Genomic DNA, 16,110 nt, shown 5'->3' with positions numbered 1-16,110 from the left:
TTTTAGGCAGTATCGCCCAGCCCTACCAACTGCGACTACACACCGGGCTGATTCTTTTAAACCCCGTCCATAGACCGTTGGGTTGGCTGTAGTTGGGTAGATGTGAAGGTTGTTTCATTCAAGAGTTGCTTTCCAAATGTACAGCCAGTCCATAGAACCAGACTTGTTTTGCTTCATGTTTAACCTTTAACCTTTGCTCCACCATCTCCAGCCCACAAGACAATCCCCTCTGATTCCTGAAGCAGTGGCAGGTCCTTCTCAAAGCACAAGCAGCAGTCTGCCCACCTACCCTCTGTCCAGCACTCCTGCAGCCAGAAGCACAGGGTCAGGAGGAGGGAAGGTGAAGAGGGAGAGGACCAGCACACGACCCTCGTCCAAACGACCTGAAGACGAGGTGGGTGCTCATCTCTTATTCTCTCTGATCCCTTCTCCTATTCTGTCTGGCGAGAAGTTTGGGATCCAGGCAATAAATGATTGGTTAGTTCTGAAATGTTTCTGAGCAGGGCTGGAAATGGGGGTGGGGGGGGTCGGGTTGAAACAATAATTGTCTAATTGTGCAAGGAAATTATTGCCATACGCCGCTATGTGTAGTAGAGATATTCTGGTTCATGTATAGTACTGTTAACTGTTTTCTACACTCTGACTCCTCTCTTCAGATTGCTGAGCTACCGGCCCTGCCGGCCATCTCTCTACTTATCAACACCTCCATCAGTCTGCCCAGCTTTAGCTTCTCCACCACCAAGCCCACTGCCACTGCCACCTCCACTCCTGTCCTGGAGGAGCCCGTCACTAACGAGGTCCGTCCAGCTCCATTTGACTGTGTCCCATAGGACACCCTATTCCCTTTATAGTGCTCTACTTTTGGCCCCATAGGGCCCTGGTTAAAAGTAATGCACTATTTATGGAAAAGGGTGCCATTTGGGACGTAGCCATTGACTTTTGATATCTTCAGTTGTTTTTATTTGAATGTATCCAAATGTGTTTAGTGTCCATCCTAATGACCATGAAGTCTGTCTTTCTTTCCAGGTGCCACCGACTACAGCCCCCTCTACCCCTCCCTCCACACCTTTCACCTTCTCCTCCCCTATTGTCATGACAACTGCTGCTAGCCCACCGTCCTTCTCCCCATCTGTAAGTCCCACAGCTTTACCGCAGCTTGAGTATGCCTGCTGTGATGAGTGTTACCCCCGCAGAATATCGTTGTTTCTGTTTTGACATTCCACAATGGTGAGATCACTGCACTGACTGATGTTGACCATCTTCTGTCTCTTAGTCTGGGTTTACATTCAGTGCACCTGTAGTGAAAACGGGTCTGTCACTATCCAACGGGAAGATGGCCACCCCAGTAGTGGCAGCAGGTAAGCGTGGATCACCTCCTGGATAAGAACAAGATCCAAGCCTTGATGTAAAGGGAAACCAATTTCATAGCTAATGGTTCTTCTGTTGTTTCCATTGGTGTCTCTGTAGTGAAGCACGCTGCCAGTGAGAGCATGGAGGAGTTAGAAGGGCCGTTTAAACCAGCCAAGGTGTTGAAACAGGGCAGTGTGCTGGACCTCCTCAAAGGACCTGGTGAGAATGACGGAAATATTAATACAGAATCTTGACGTTTCTAGTAACGCTTGACCTGATCTCTATTATAAGACTTACAAGTCATCTGCCATCAGCTGTCATGACTGTTTATGTGATCTGTCATGACTGTTTATTTCAAAAAAATTTTTTTTGTCATTTAGCAGACGCTCTTATCCAGAGCGACGTACAGTTAAGTGAGTGCATACGTTTTCATACTGGCCCCCCCGTGGGAAACGAACCCACAACCCTGGAGTTGCAAGCGCCATGCTCTACCAACTGAGCTACAGGGGACTACATGTGATCTGTCATGACTGTTTATGTAATCTGTCATGACAGTGTTATGTGTCTCTTTTTAATGGTGGGTTTAAATTAGTGTATTTTCAAATAGTGTCTTTATATTTCTATCTGGTTTTAGGGTGGTTTTTAACCCTAGCTCTTCTTTCCCATAGGGTTTGCCGTTCCTGTTACTCAGACCTCCCCTGTCCCCAAAGCCCCCCCAGGAGACCCCAGCCCTGTCCACCGCCCCCTCCCTTGGGGACTTGTTCAAAGTGCCTACAGGCTCCTGGGACTGTGATGTCTGCATGGTGCAGAACAAACCCACTGACACAAAGTGTGTGGCCTGTATTACCCCACGACCAAATTCTTCTTTAGCAAAGACCGACAGTAAACCCTTCACAACGTTGTCCGGGCTGGAGGGTTCCACCACCACCACTACTGCTGCTGCTGGTTTTGGAGCCCTGTTCACAAAGCCTGCGGGAAGCTGGGACTGTGACACTTGTCTGGTTCAGAACAAGCCTCAAGTGGTCAAATGTGTGGCCTGTGAGACAGCCAAGCCTGGGACTGGAGTTAAGGCCACACTGACTCTGCCTGCCTTCTCGGAGGCTAAGACTCTGCCCGCTGCTGCCCCCCTCCTGGGCTTCGGGGACAAGTTTAAGAAGCCGGAGGGTGCGTGGGAGTGTGACGTGTGCATGGTGCAGAACAAGGCGCAGGACATCAAGTGTGTTTCCTGTATGAGCACTAAGCCAGCTAATGAGAAGAGAGAACAACCTGGTGGGTTTTCTTTTTCTTGCTTATAGGTGTTTTTTCTCATGAAGTTGCCTGTTGAGATAATTTGTTGTCTCCATACTGCTATCTTGACCGACTGTTCATTTTGCATCAAAAGATCTTCAAGAAAGTATTTTTAAAGGAAATCTGGTGCAAATGTATGTTTACATTTTTGCTTATCGCTCATATCATCTTCCTAACAGGAGCGACGGCAGCGCCTCCATCTCTAACTCCCGCCCCTGTCAGCACCACTCCTCTACTAGGCTTTGGGGCCCAGTTCAAGAAGCCAGAGGGAGCGTGGGAGTGTGACGTGTGCTGTGTTCAGAACAAGGGAGCAGACCAGGCATGTGTGGCCTGTCAGACCCACAAGCCTGGGGTTAAAGTAGAGCCCAAAGGTACGTACAGCTGTCAACTGCCATCTTTCTGTATTATAGAGGCTTCGTTAGAGGGCTTTGTCATTGTAGCAAGATCTTTTGATATTAGTGAGGAGAGATGTGAAGCCTGAACTAAGATAAGGAAATTCATGATAACAGTTTAGTTTTTTTAATACAGAATTCTGAAGTAGTTAATTAATGTGATCCTCTGTCTCTTTCAGCGTTCGGTTCCTCGTCGTTTGGTATCCAGTCCTTGTCTGACACCGGCTCAGGGGGTTTCAAGTTTGGCTTGGGGCGTCATCGGACTCAGCCTCTGCTTCTGGGGGCTTCAAATTCGGCGGCAACCTCTCTGACTCCTCCTCTTCAGGGGGCTTTAAATTCGGCGGCACCCTCTCTGACTCCTCCTCTTCAGGGGGCTTCAAATTCGGTGCAGCTGGCTCATCAGATACCACCTCGACAGACACCAGCAGCTCTGCAGGCTTCAAATTCAGCAGCTCCACAGAGGGTTTCAGATTTGGAGCTGCTGCTGCTTCCACCCCTGCAGCGGCCGAGGGGAAGAAGGATGAAGCCCTGAGTATGGGTGCCGGGTTCAAATTTGGCGTCAGCGGTGGGATCTCGTTCGGCACTGCAGCAGCTGTTAGCACGGAGAGCAAACCCTCGGACGGAGGGTTCTCCTTTGGACTATCAAAACCGGCAACCACAACCACCTCCTCTACTTTAAGCCTTCCTGTCTCTACAGAGAACGACAGTGGAGCTTCTACAGAAACAGCAGCAGCTCATATGTTTGGGAAGCTGGCTGAGGCCGAGCCTCCTGCCCTGGCCACACCACTAGGGGGCAGCATATTCGGGGAATCGCAAGAGAAAGACCAGGACCCTTTCACCTTTGGGAAGCCTGACGAGAAGGAGGCCTCTATGAGGTCTGGGTTCCTATTCAGTGCTGCAAGTAAAGAGGCGGAGGAATCGGCTCCCCCTGGAGGCTTTTCCTTCAGTATGCTAGATCCATCTGCAGACCAGCCCAAAGCACCTACCTTCGCCTTTGGGAAGCTGGCAGACGACAGCGAGACCCCAGCAGCAAAAGCCCCTAAGCCCTCATTCAGCTTTGGGCAAAGCTCTACAGGTGGGAGGGATACGCTGCAATAGTTAATGTTATTATTAACCAATTTTGTATTTGTCAATTCTATAAATGGATGTTCTACTATAATTCTATAAATGGATGTTCTACTGTAAAATTATGAATATTTTTTTTTTGATTATTCTTTTTTTCCTCCACTATTCAAATGTATGTGTTTGTAATGAATGAACACGCTGTCTACACTTAAACCAATCATTCTTCACTTCATTCAGTCCTTTTTGTTGTTTTTCTTGCAGATGCTACAGCCTCAAAGCCAGCGTTTGGGTTCATGGCAACCACCACCTCTTCTTCCACCACCACTGCCCCCAGTCTGTTTGGGCCCCTGAGCACCACTACCCCAGCCCCTATCCCGGCCCCCAGTACCTACCTGTTCGGGCAGAGTGCCTCCAGTGAGGCCACCCCAGCCAAGTCCTTCTTGTTTGGGCCGAACCAGGACAGCCTGCCTGCCCCTGCAGCCTCCCTGAACCCTGGCCCGGCTCAGCCCTTCCTGTTTGGGTCTGGACCTAACACTGCTGCTCCCTCCTTCACTTTTGGAGCGGCAGCGCCCTCCACTGCCTCATCTACAGGTTGGCTACTTTTAGGACTTATTTTCAAGGATTCTTTTTTATTTTTCACCCCTGACTGTTGCCGCTGCACTATTCTACTAATGTGAATTGATAGCGTTGTGGTTTTTCTGCAAACTTCTCTTTATCTAATAAGTGTAGCTGTTGGCCACATTGACCAATAGTTGACCCAAGATGTTTTGCCGCTTTAGCGCTCTTGTTTGTAGTTGGTTGAAATGTAATCAGCGCTATTTTAACTTCTCTCTCTCTCCAGCTCCATCAGCAGCCCATGCTCCGTTTGTATTCAGCCCTGCCTCCTCCACTGGCTTTGGGTCGGGACAAGCTCCTACCTTTGGTCAGGGTACCTCCCAGCCCAATGCCCCTGCGTTTGGTTCTCCAGCACCGTCCCCCTTCTCTGCCACAGCCTCCCAGCACTCTGTCCCTGTGTTCGGCCAGCAAGCCAACTCCACGCCCGCTTTTGGCTCATCCACCCCCGCCACACCAGGTGGGTTTCTACTGTCACTTTATCTGGGGTTATTTTGTGTATTTAGAAAGTAGTCACACCCCATGACTTTTTCCACATTTTGTTGTTACAGCCTGAATTTAAAATGGATTACATTTTTATTTTGTGTCACTGGCCTACACACACTACCCCATAATGTCAAAGTGGAATTATGTTTTTCGAAATGTTTACAAATTAATTAAAAATGGAAAGCTGAAATGTCATGAGTCAATAAGTATTCAAGCCCTTTGTTATGGCAAGCCTAAAATAAGTTGAGGAGTAAAAATGTGCTTAACAAGTCACATAATAAATTGCATGCTCTGTGTGCAATAATAGTGTTTAACATGATTTTTGAATCACTATACCCCACACATACAAACCCCACACATATCTGTAAGGTCCATCAGTCAAGCAGTGAATTTCAAACATATTCAACTACAGAGACCAGGGAGGTTTTCAAATGCTTCGTGAAGAAGGGCACCTATTGGTAGATGGGTAAAAATAAAAAAGCTGACATTGAATATCCCTTTGAGCATGGTGAAGTTATTCATTAGACTGGATGGTGTATTAATACACCCAGTCACTACAAAGATACAGGCGTCCTTCCTAACTCAGTTGCCGGAGAAGAAGGAAACTGCTCAGGGATTTCACAAGGAGGCCAATGGGGACTAAAACAGTTACACAGTTTAATGGCTGTGATAGGAGAAAACTGAGGATGGATCAACGACATTGTAGTTACTCCACAATACTAATCTAAATGGCAGAGTGAAAAGAAGGAAGCCTGTACATAATACAAATATTCCAAAACATGCATCCTGTTTGCAATAAGGCACTAAAGTAAAACTGCAAAAAATATGGCAAAGAAATTAACTTTGTCCTAAATACAAAGCGTTATGTTTGGGGCAAACACAACACATCACTACCACTCATCATATTTTCAAGCATGGTGGCGGCTGCATCATGTTATGGGTATGCTTGTCATTGGCAAGGACTAAGGAGCTTTTTTGGATAAAAAGAAACTGAATAGAGCTAAGCAAAGGCTAAATCCTAGAGGATAACCTGGTCTGCTTTCCAACAGACACTGGGAGACAAATTCACCTTTCAGCAGGACAATAACCTAAAACACAAGGCCAAATATACGCTGGAATTCCTTACCAAGACGACAGTGAATGTTCTTGAGTGGCCAAGTTACAGGTTTGAATTAAATCAGCTTGAAAATCTATGCAAGACTTGAAAATGGCTGTCTAGCAATGATCAACAACCAACTTGACAGAGCTTGAAGAATTTTAAAAAGAATAATGTGCAAATGTTGCACAATCCAGGGTTACAAAGCTCTTAGAGACTTACCCAGAAAGACAGCTGTAAACGCTGCCAAATGTGCTTCTACAAAGTATTGACTCAGGAATGTGAATACTTATGTAAATGAGAGATTTCTGTATTTCCTTTTCAATAAATTTGCTAAAATATTTCAACATATTTTCACTTTGTCATTATGGGGTGTGTAGATGAGTGAGATAAATATATTTTGAATTCGGCCTGTAACACAACAAAATGTGGAGTAAGTCAAGGGGTATGAATACATTCTGAAGATAATAAAAAACAAGAATCATTTAAGATTGATATGATATTCAGAAAATACATTTTACTACTCAGTCTGATTAGTGTGATGGCTTTTGAATCATCCTATCACGCAACGTTAAAGATTCAACTTCAATGATTCACCTGGTGTCCATGGTTTTACCAGGTGGAGGTTTCCAGTTCGGAGGAAACAGTGCATTCGGCACCTCCAGTAACAGCACAGGGGTGTTTGCTTTCGGAGGGGCACCAGGAGGGTCCCCCGCCCCTTCTGCCACGCCCTCCATGGCACCCCAACCCAGTGCACCTGGAGGTGGCTTTAACTTCGCAGCGGCCCCTACCTTTATTGGGTGAGTCCAATAGCTCCAACTCCTGATAAGGATTGGCCCAAATTCACCTGTCCCTATATAAATACATTGGTATTCATATGCTCTCAGAATTGTTGCATCCCCTGGTTTAGTGGTTGTTATTAGTCCCAAGTCATTGTGTGTGTGTATATATATATATATATATATATATATATATATATATATATATATATATATATATATATATATATATATATATATATATATATAGTTATGATTTAACTGGATAGAACCCAAATGCAGACAAGTACACCAAGCCAGAGAAGTTTTAACAGGTTTATTATAATGTTCAATAGTCCAGGTTTCCAATAAATGGGGAAGAGCAAGTCCAGGTTACAGGGAGGGTACAGATCCAGGTCAGGGCAGGTGTGGTACCGTAATGTCCTAGTGTCCGTGGTGAGTCCAAAGGAGAGGCCCGATAGTGGAGAGCAGGATGGTGGTGGCAGGAGTGAAGCGGAGGCAGGAGTCAGGTTCCAAATATCTGTGGCACAGGAGAAAAAGTAAATAAACAGTCCAAAAAACACAAGAGCGAAAACAGACAGGTTGAGTCGGCAGCGAGACTAACATGGTTGTCTTGACTATGATCTGACGATGAGTGGAAAGTTTGACCGGGTCTTAAAGGCTGAGGTGATTATGGTGAATGAGCTGCAGCTGGAACCCTGACTCCCGCACACCAGACTTCACTCCTGCAATCAAGGACAGACAGAGGGGAGGGGGAGAGCAGAGAGAGAGCTACCTAGCAGCAGTAGGCCTAACAGTACCCCCTCTACGGACGCCACCTGGCGGCCGACAGGGTTTATCAGGATGTAACCTATGAAACTCACGAACCAGAGCAGGATCCACAATGAAGCTCCTGGGCACCCAGGAACGTTCCTCAGGACCATAACCCTCCCAATCCACCAGGTACTGGAAACCACGACCCCGGCGGCGAACATCCAGAAGTCGCCGGACAGTGTAGACCGGACCCCCACCCACGATCTTGGGCGGAGGAGGGGGACGAGAGGGCGGGCACAAAGGGCTAACCGACACAGGCTTAATCTGGGAAACATGAAAGGTGGAATGAACCCGTAGGGAGGCAGGAAGCTGTAGCTTAACCGCGCAGGGGTTAACAATAGACAGTATCTTGAACGGTCCTATAAAACGAGGCGCCATCTTCTTCGACTCCACCTTCAATGGAAGGTCCCGTGACTTCAGCCATACCTCTTGACCAGGAGAGTAACCGGGAGCCTGGGACCGGTGACGGTTGGCTTGCCTCTGCATGTACGCCGAAGCTCGGGACAGAGCTACCCTGGCCTTCCTCCAGACCTTGCAGCAGCGGCGCATGTGGGACTGCACCGAGGGTACCACAAGTTCCCTCTCTTGGGAAGGGAACAGGGGAGGTTGATAACCCAGAGCACACAGAAAAGGAGACAAACCAGAGGAAGCGTTAGTCAAGGTGTTATGAGCATATTCCACCCAGGGGAGCATGGAGCTCCATGACCCAGGGTTAGACCCAGTGACACAGCGAAGTGCGGTCTCCATCTCCTGGTTCGCTCTCTCGGCTTGCCCGTTGGTCTGGGGGTGATATCCAGAGGACAGGCTGGATGTAATGCCCAAAGCTTTACAGAAAGCTTTCCACACCTGGGAGACAAACTGGGGACCCCTGTCAGAGACAATATCCGTGGGTAGACCATGAGAGCGGAACACATGTTCAACCAAAATATCAGCCGTCTCTCTGGCAGTGGGCAGTTTAGGTAGGGCCAAAAAATGAGCGAACTTAGAAAAACGATCAATCACCGTAAGAATGACAGTCTTACCAGATGAGGGGGGAAGTCCAGTGACAAAATCCATAGCGATATGCGACCAGGGCCGGCTGGGTATAGGTAGAGGTCGTAGATGACCAGCGCTGGCCTGGGTGGAGTTTTTACTTCGTGCACATACCGTACAAGCAGCAATGAAGGCTCGAGTGTCCGCCTCCATCGTGGCCCACCAGAACTTCCGTCGCACAAAGTCAAGGGTCCGCGAAACTCCAGGGTGACAGGTAAGGGGAGACGAGTGAGCCCACTGAAGTACCTGGGAGCGAGCAGACTCAGGGACAAACATCCGGTTAGGAGGACCCCTCCCAGGGTCAGCTTGATGATGTTGAGCCTGTCTAACAATCCCCTCGATGTCACATGTGATGACTGCAATACTGCAGGTAGGAGGCAAAATGGGTTCAGGGTTACTACCAGTATCAACAGCCGAATGAACACGAGACAGGGCGTCAGGCTTGACGTTGCGTGACCCAGGACGGTAAGACAGAGAAAAATTGAATCTCCCAAAAAATAGTGCCCACCTGGCTTGACGGGGGTTGAGCTGCTTCGCTGACTGGAGGTAAGCCAGATTCTTATGATCCGTCCAAACGATGAAGGGTTGTTCCGCCCCCTCCAACCAATGTCGCCACTCCTCGAGAGCCAGCTTAACGGCGAGCAGTTCACGATTTCCAACATCATAATTCCTCTCTGCCTGAGAAAGTTTCCTTGAGAGAAAAGCACAGGGATGCAGTTTGTTATCTTCAGGAGAACGTTGTGACAACACTGCACCTACCCCAGTGTCGGATGCATCCACCTCCACGACAAACTGGCGGTCGGGGTCCGGCTGCATCAGAATGGGAGCCGAGGCGAAGCGATGTTTCAGTTCTTCGAACGCTGATTCGGCCCCTTCATTCCAAGCGAACGGTCGTGAGATGGAGGTGAGAGCGGTGAGTGGCGCCGCAATGCGGCTGTAGTCCTTGATGAACCTCCTATAGAAGTTCGCAAACCCCAGGAATCGTTGAAGTTGTTTGCGGGTAGAGGGAGCTGGCCAGTCCGTGACAGCAGAGATCTTAGCTGGGTCCATCCGCAGCTCCCCTGAGCTATGATGTAACCCAAAAAGAGGTCTCAGACACATGAAATTCACATTTCTCCATCTTCACAAACAGTTTGTTCTCCAACAACCTTTGCAACACCTGGCGCACATGCAGTTCATGTTCCTGGGAGGACTCTGAGAAAATCAAGATATCATCCAGATAGACAAAAACAAACCGATTCAACATGTCCCGAAGGACATCATTGACTAGTGCCTGAAAAACAGCAGGGGCATTAGACAACCCAAAAGGCATAACCCGATACTCAAAATGTCCCAAGGGTGTGTTGAAGGCAGTCTTCCATTCATCACCCTTACGAATGCGCACCAGGTGATACGCATTTCGTAGATCCAGTTTCGTAAAGATGGTAGCACCATGAAGGAGGGGAAAAGCAGAATTAATCAAAGGCAGAGAATACTTGTTCTTAATGGTGATGTTGTTAAGTCCACGGTAATCAATACAGGGTCTGAGGGTCTTATCCTTCTTAGCAACAAAAAAAGAATCCCGCTCCTACAGGTGACGAGGAAGGACGCATAATACCTGCCGCCAAGGAGTCCCGAATGTAGTTCTCCATAGCCTCCGTCTCCGGCCGGGAGAGATTGTACAGGCGACTGCTGGGGAGCGGGGCTCCTGGCTGGAGGTCAATGGCGCAGTCGTAAGGCCGGTGAGGAGGAAGAGAAGTAGCTCTGTGTTTGCAGAAAACGGATGCCAGGTCATGATACACGTCAGGAACAGCAGAAAGATCCATGGACTCCAGTGGAGGTTGAGGCACAGTACTGGCAGGAGTCTGAGCAGAACACAAACAATTCACATGACAAAATGTGCTCCATGAAACAATGCTACCTGTCACCCAATCAATGTGTGGATTGTGTTTTATGAGCCAGGGGATACCAAGGACCAGGGGAGTCTGTGGGCAGTCGATAATATGGAATTGAATGTTCTCCTGATGATTTCCCGACACTCTAAGACAAACAGGAACAGTCTGATGGGTAATGCGGGTCAACAATTGTCCATTTAGACCCTTAGCCTGCAGCGGACAGTCCATAGGAACAGTCTCCAAATCCATTTGTTGAGCCCACTCTCTATCCAAAAAGCTTTCGTCGGCACCAGAGTCAATCAGCGCACTAACAGAGAAATTCTGGGACTGCCACTGGAGGGATGCCTGGAGCAGAATGCGGGGGAGAAGAGGAAGAATCCGCTGCTCGGCTCACCAAAACTTCTCCCATAAATGATGAGCCGGCCCTTTTCCCCGGACGAACTGGGCAGGAAGGAACGAAATGACCAGCCTCTCCACAATACAGGCAGACCCGAGCCTGAATACGACGTGCACGCTCCTCTGAGGACAACCGTGCACGACCCACCTCCATGGCTTCGGGTTCAGTGCTCCTCGTATCGACTCGGGAAGACACGGCTCTCTCCGTAGGGACGATGCAGGGAGGAGTTTGTTGATGACAGACAGGTTGCTTGGAACTAACACTCCTCTCCCGGCGGCGCTCCCGAATCCGATTATCCAACCTGATAGTGAGTGAAATAAGATTATCCAGCGTAGGCGATTCATCATATGACACCAATTCATCTTTTAAAGTCTCAGACAAAGCATTGATGAACACTCCTTGTAATGCCTCGTCATTCCAACCACTCACTGCTGCTAAAGTCCGAAACTCCACTGCCATCTCCGCCACACTACGAGCCCCCTGCCGAAGAGAAAACAACCGTTTCGCAGCCTCCTTGCCTCGTACGGGGTGGTCAAAAACCTTCCTCATCTCCGTGGTGAAGGCCACGTAAGCGTTGCAAATGTCCGACTGACTCTCCCAGACCGCGGATCCCCAGGCACGAGCGGAACCGCTAGTAGAGTTGATAAGGTAGGCAATACGGGCTCTTTCTGAGGCGTAGGTGAGGGGCTGTTGTTCAAACACTAACGAGCATTGAGTCAAAAAAATCGCCACAGGTTCCCATGTTCCCGTCATAGCGCTCTGGAGCAGGAACAAAAGGCTCTCTGATCTGGGCTGAAGGGGTAGTAAGAGCAGACACTTGATTGGTGAGTAATTGAACCTGATTAAGCAGCACCTGACTGTCCTCAGCAATCGTCTTAAACAGGGTATCATGTTGGCCAAGTAGAATGCCCTGATTGGCTATGGCAGTCCAAATTTGAGTGCACTCTGGGGTGGTATCCGAGCTACTGTCTGCTGGGTTCATGTTGGTCAGATCATACTGTTATGATTTAACTGGATAGAACCCAAATGCAGACAAGTACACCAAGCCAGAGAAGTTTTAACAGGTTTATTATAATGTTCAATAGTCCAGGTTTCCAATAAATGGGGAAGAGCAAGTCCAGGTTACAGGGAGGGTACAGATCCAGGTCAGGGCAGGTGTGGTACCGTAATGTCCTAGTGTCCGTGGTGAGTCCAAAGGAGAGGCCCGATAGTGGAGAGCAGGATGGTGGTGGCAGGAGTGAAGCGGAGGCAGGAGTCAGGTTCCAAATATCTGTGGCACAGGAGAAAAGTAAATAAACAGTCCAAAAAACACAAGAGCGAAAACAGACAGGTTGAGTCGGCAGCGAGACTAACATGGTTGTCTTGACTATGATCTGACGATGAGTGGAAAGTTTGACCGGGTCTTAAAGGCTGAGGTGATTATGGTGAATGAGCTGCAGCTGGAACCCTGACTCCCGCACACCAGACTTCACTCCTGCAATCAAGGACAGACAGAGGGGAGGGGGAGAGCAGAGAGAGAGCTACCTAGCAGCAGTAGGCCTAACAATATATATATATATATATATATATATATATATATGGGCCCTGTGTTGCTCAGTTGGTAGAGCATGGCACTTGCAATGCCAGGGTTGTGGGTTTGATTCCCCCGGGGGGCCAGTATGAAAACTTTTATGCACTCAATAACTATAAGTCGCTCTGGTTAAGAGCGTCTGCTAAATGACTAAAATGTAAAATAATAATTTTTAAAAAATGGATGCCTTTTTGTACCAAACGTCTGCAAGTTATTGGATGTGCGTACGCTAAGTTTGAATTGTGTGTTGATGTCTTATCCCCTACTACAGGTCAACGAAGAGCACCACCTTCACTGCAGCCCCTGCAGGACAGAACTCAATCGCTAGACGCAAGATCAAAACAGCTGTCCGGCGTAAGAAGTAAAACATCCATCGGACTAGACTTGACCCTTTCAAGCATAGACGGGACTACTTCCTCTGGACAAACACTGAAGTACTTAGCATGTGAAGAAAGATGCTATGATGAAGCCCCTATCTGGGGATGTATGGGTGATATTCTGATGGGTGGGTGGGTGGTAGACCCAAGAGCAACTAGAGAGAGGGACCCTCGTACAGAGCAGGTGTCAGACTTTAAAAAATAAATAAACTGCAAATGAACCTATGATGGCAACAACACAATCAAGCGAGAAACGTCTGCTCAACAAACAGGAAAGATGTATATTTTCAACACCTCCAAATGTCTGCTAGAACATTGTCATGACTTTTTGTAATTAAAATATAAATGCAAAAACTGAAATTGAAAGAGTTGATAGTGTAAAAATCTTACTGTTGCTTTGATTAGTATGGGTGATCAGGTTATGAACTGCTAAAGTTCATGCAGAGGTTAATAAAAGCCGTGGGGACGAATTCCAAATGGCACCCTACTCCCTATGTAGTGCACTTTGTTTAACCCATGAGTTTGAAGCAGTGTACATCATGGGGTCTGGAATAGGGTGCAATTTCAGACGTTGCCATGGTGTCAATGGCGTGTATGCTGTATGTACAGGTTTCTGTGTACTGAATGACCGTGTTTGTTTTGAGGTGTTTGGTTTCATTGTACATGTTGAGGGGTGTGTGTGTGTGTGTGTGTGTGTGTATATGTGTATAAACTGAATGGAAGTGTCATGTGTGGTAGTGGCCGGTTGAGGCTGTCAGACAGTCGTAGGTGAGAAGCATATGAATGTGTTTAAATGGAGGCAGTAAGGAGGATGGGGAAGAGAGGCCCGTGGAGATTGGGGCCGGAGGCTGACTCCTAAAATACCCTCCTTAGGACTTTGTACATCTGTAGTTCCAAATCTGTTCACTGTTCTTACTTTTTATTTTTTACCCCTCTGTCGCTCTCCTCTCCTTTATTCTCATATTTTCTCTTGTTCCCTCTTTCTCTTCCCTTTATTATGATTCATGTTCTTTCCCTTCACCTTCTGCCGCTCTCTCTTAATTGGCCTTTGAATATTATAAAAACCTGTAAATAGTCATTTGCTTTTTTTTTTTATCTGTGAAGTTGAATTTGTGTGTTAAACCAACTCCGCATTCAGCATTTTTGTCATTAGAATTTATTATGTAAATCCCTATATTCAAAGTTGCCTGAAATCCATTTAAAAAAACTTAAATGCAAATTGGGATCCTTTGAAGACTAAAAGTATATTGGCATTTCTGATCCACTTTTGTTTGGACCAAAACCAGTATTGTACAAAGTATTAGTATATATTTTTCTATTGCTTGTTTAAATGGACTAGGGTGACTTTGGATAATAAGGAAGTCGATTTCATTTTAAAGCCATGATTGTTACTGGATGAGTAATAAAATAAGATCCATGGGTAATTGCCATCAATAAAACTATAATATGTAATTAACATGTTATGATTTCTTTCCCACATAACAATAGGGTGCATTTTGGCAGGAGAGTTAATGTTTTATAAGGAGCTAGTACACCTGAATGAGAAGATTGTGAACACATACGATTTCATGTACGAAAATAGGTTTATTTATTTTTTATAACAGAACATGTCAAAGGCGCATTGGCCACTTTGCGTAAAAAAATATGGTAAAAATAGGCCTACCTAACAGTGAACAAGAACGTTGGATATATTTTCTACATACATATTTACAGATTGATTTAACTATTTTCTACTCCACAGCCCACCGGTATTTCGGCACTACTTCGTTGCGCTGTGGGCAGTATCGGCGCGTGTGAGCTTTGTCTCCGGTGGCGGCACACATAGGACAAATGTAGGTCCTCAGAATGGGGCAGATGACTTTGCCGTCTTTGGATTTCAGTTTGTGGCTCCGGTAGATCTCTGCCGTTTCTCCATTTTGCTTGCAGAAGCCGCAGTAATCGCCGGAAGCCATGCTGTGGCTCGTGTTGTCTGAAATGCTGCTTGCAGAACTCAGGCTCTCAGTCCCGATCGAGTTCAGACGAAACCACGGTTGCTCCTGGCGACCGGTCTGGTCCTCGGCGTCCGGTACTTGCTCCTTCAGCTGGGTATAGGAGGTCTCTGTCTGATCTGCGACGTCACACAGTTTCTCCAGCAGCCTCCCTAGGTTCATGTAGTCATGCCACATGTCGAAATAATGGGTCGGGGGCGGGGCGAGGCTGCTCTCCTCAGCGATGAGGTTTCTTTGCATTGTAATCTTCGCGAAAATCATGTACAGGCGTCTGGAACTCCACATCAATAATGTCTGTGGCCTGGATGCATTCCAGCAATTTATAGTAGCCTAGTGGCCCGGGCCAAACATTTTAACAATGTAGCTTGTCTGTCTGGTCGAAAAGGGGCGGCATTTGCGAAGTGTGTTGTCTGTCCCAAGGGACTGGCCCCAGCCAGGTGGTAAACATTGCCACGTGCAGTTTGTTATTGTTTTGACATGAACTTTTTCAAGTGCAACACATGAGTAGATGTTGAGCTGTCTGTCAGAGAGAATGAAAGGTTTAACGGTTATTCTGTTTGACGTTGATGTGCCGTAATCCCTCTTTCCGCATTATAGTTCTGCAGTGTTTGAACACAGATTTTTTTACATTGTACACCAAACAAGGAAGCGTCTATGCAGATTTGTATATTTATATCTGTAGGACAATTTTATTTTATTATACCAATATTGTGTCGCTTTATAGGGTTTTGGTAAATCACAGGTAAAATCTGATTTGAGTGGTCCCTGTTGTCAATTCACATTGTTTTCCTTAATGAATTGTTTTCTAAGTTATATGAACAATAACCTACAGTCGTATGCATTTAAAGCCAAACTTGTGTAGGAAATGCTTCAACTGTGCATTGGGGATGGAATTCCTGATTATTACAGCAAATGTGTAAATATGTTAGCTATATGAATGGAGTGCTCAGTAAGGCCATGAGGGTTTAAACTTTAAAGGTCAATGGGTATCT

At 46.9% G+C, this 16,110-nt stretch overlaps 1 protein-coding gene and 1 pseudogene across 1 annotated transcript; one reads left to right on the top strand and one right to left on the bottom strand.

Moving 5' to 3' along the window:
• Positions 1 to 13,458, top strand: part of LOC121560748 — a 28,141-nt pseudogene extending 14,683 nt beyond the window's left edge.
• A 601-nt stretch (positions 13,459 to 14,059) lies between these two features.
• LOC121560744 (nanos homolog 2-like) lies at positions 14,060 to 15,682 on the bottom strand. The gene has a single exon (XM_045226411.1). The coding sequence runs from the start codon at positions 15,401 to 15,403 to the stop codon at positions 14,861 to 14,863; it is 543 nt and encodes a 180-aa protein (XP_045082346.1). The 5' UTR covers positions 15,404 to 15,682; the 3' UTR covers positions 14,060 to 14,860.
• Between the last annotated feature and the right edge of the window lie 428 nt (positions 15,683 to 16,110).

The sequence above is a fragment of the Coregonus clupeaformis genome, chromosome 17, assembly GCF_020615455.1.
Source record: "Coregonus clupeaformis isolate EN_2021a chromosome 17, ASM2061545v1, whole genome shotgun sequence".
Lineage (NCBI taxonomy): Eukaryota > Metazoa > Chordata > Actinopteri > Salmoniformes > Salmonidae > Coregonus > Coregonus clupeaformis.
This window is presented reverse-complemented; position numbering and strand designations above follow the sequence as displayed.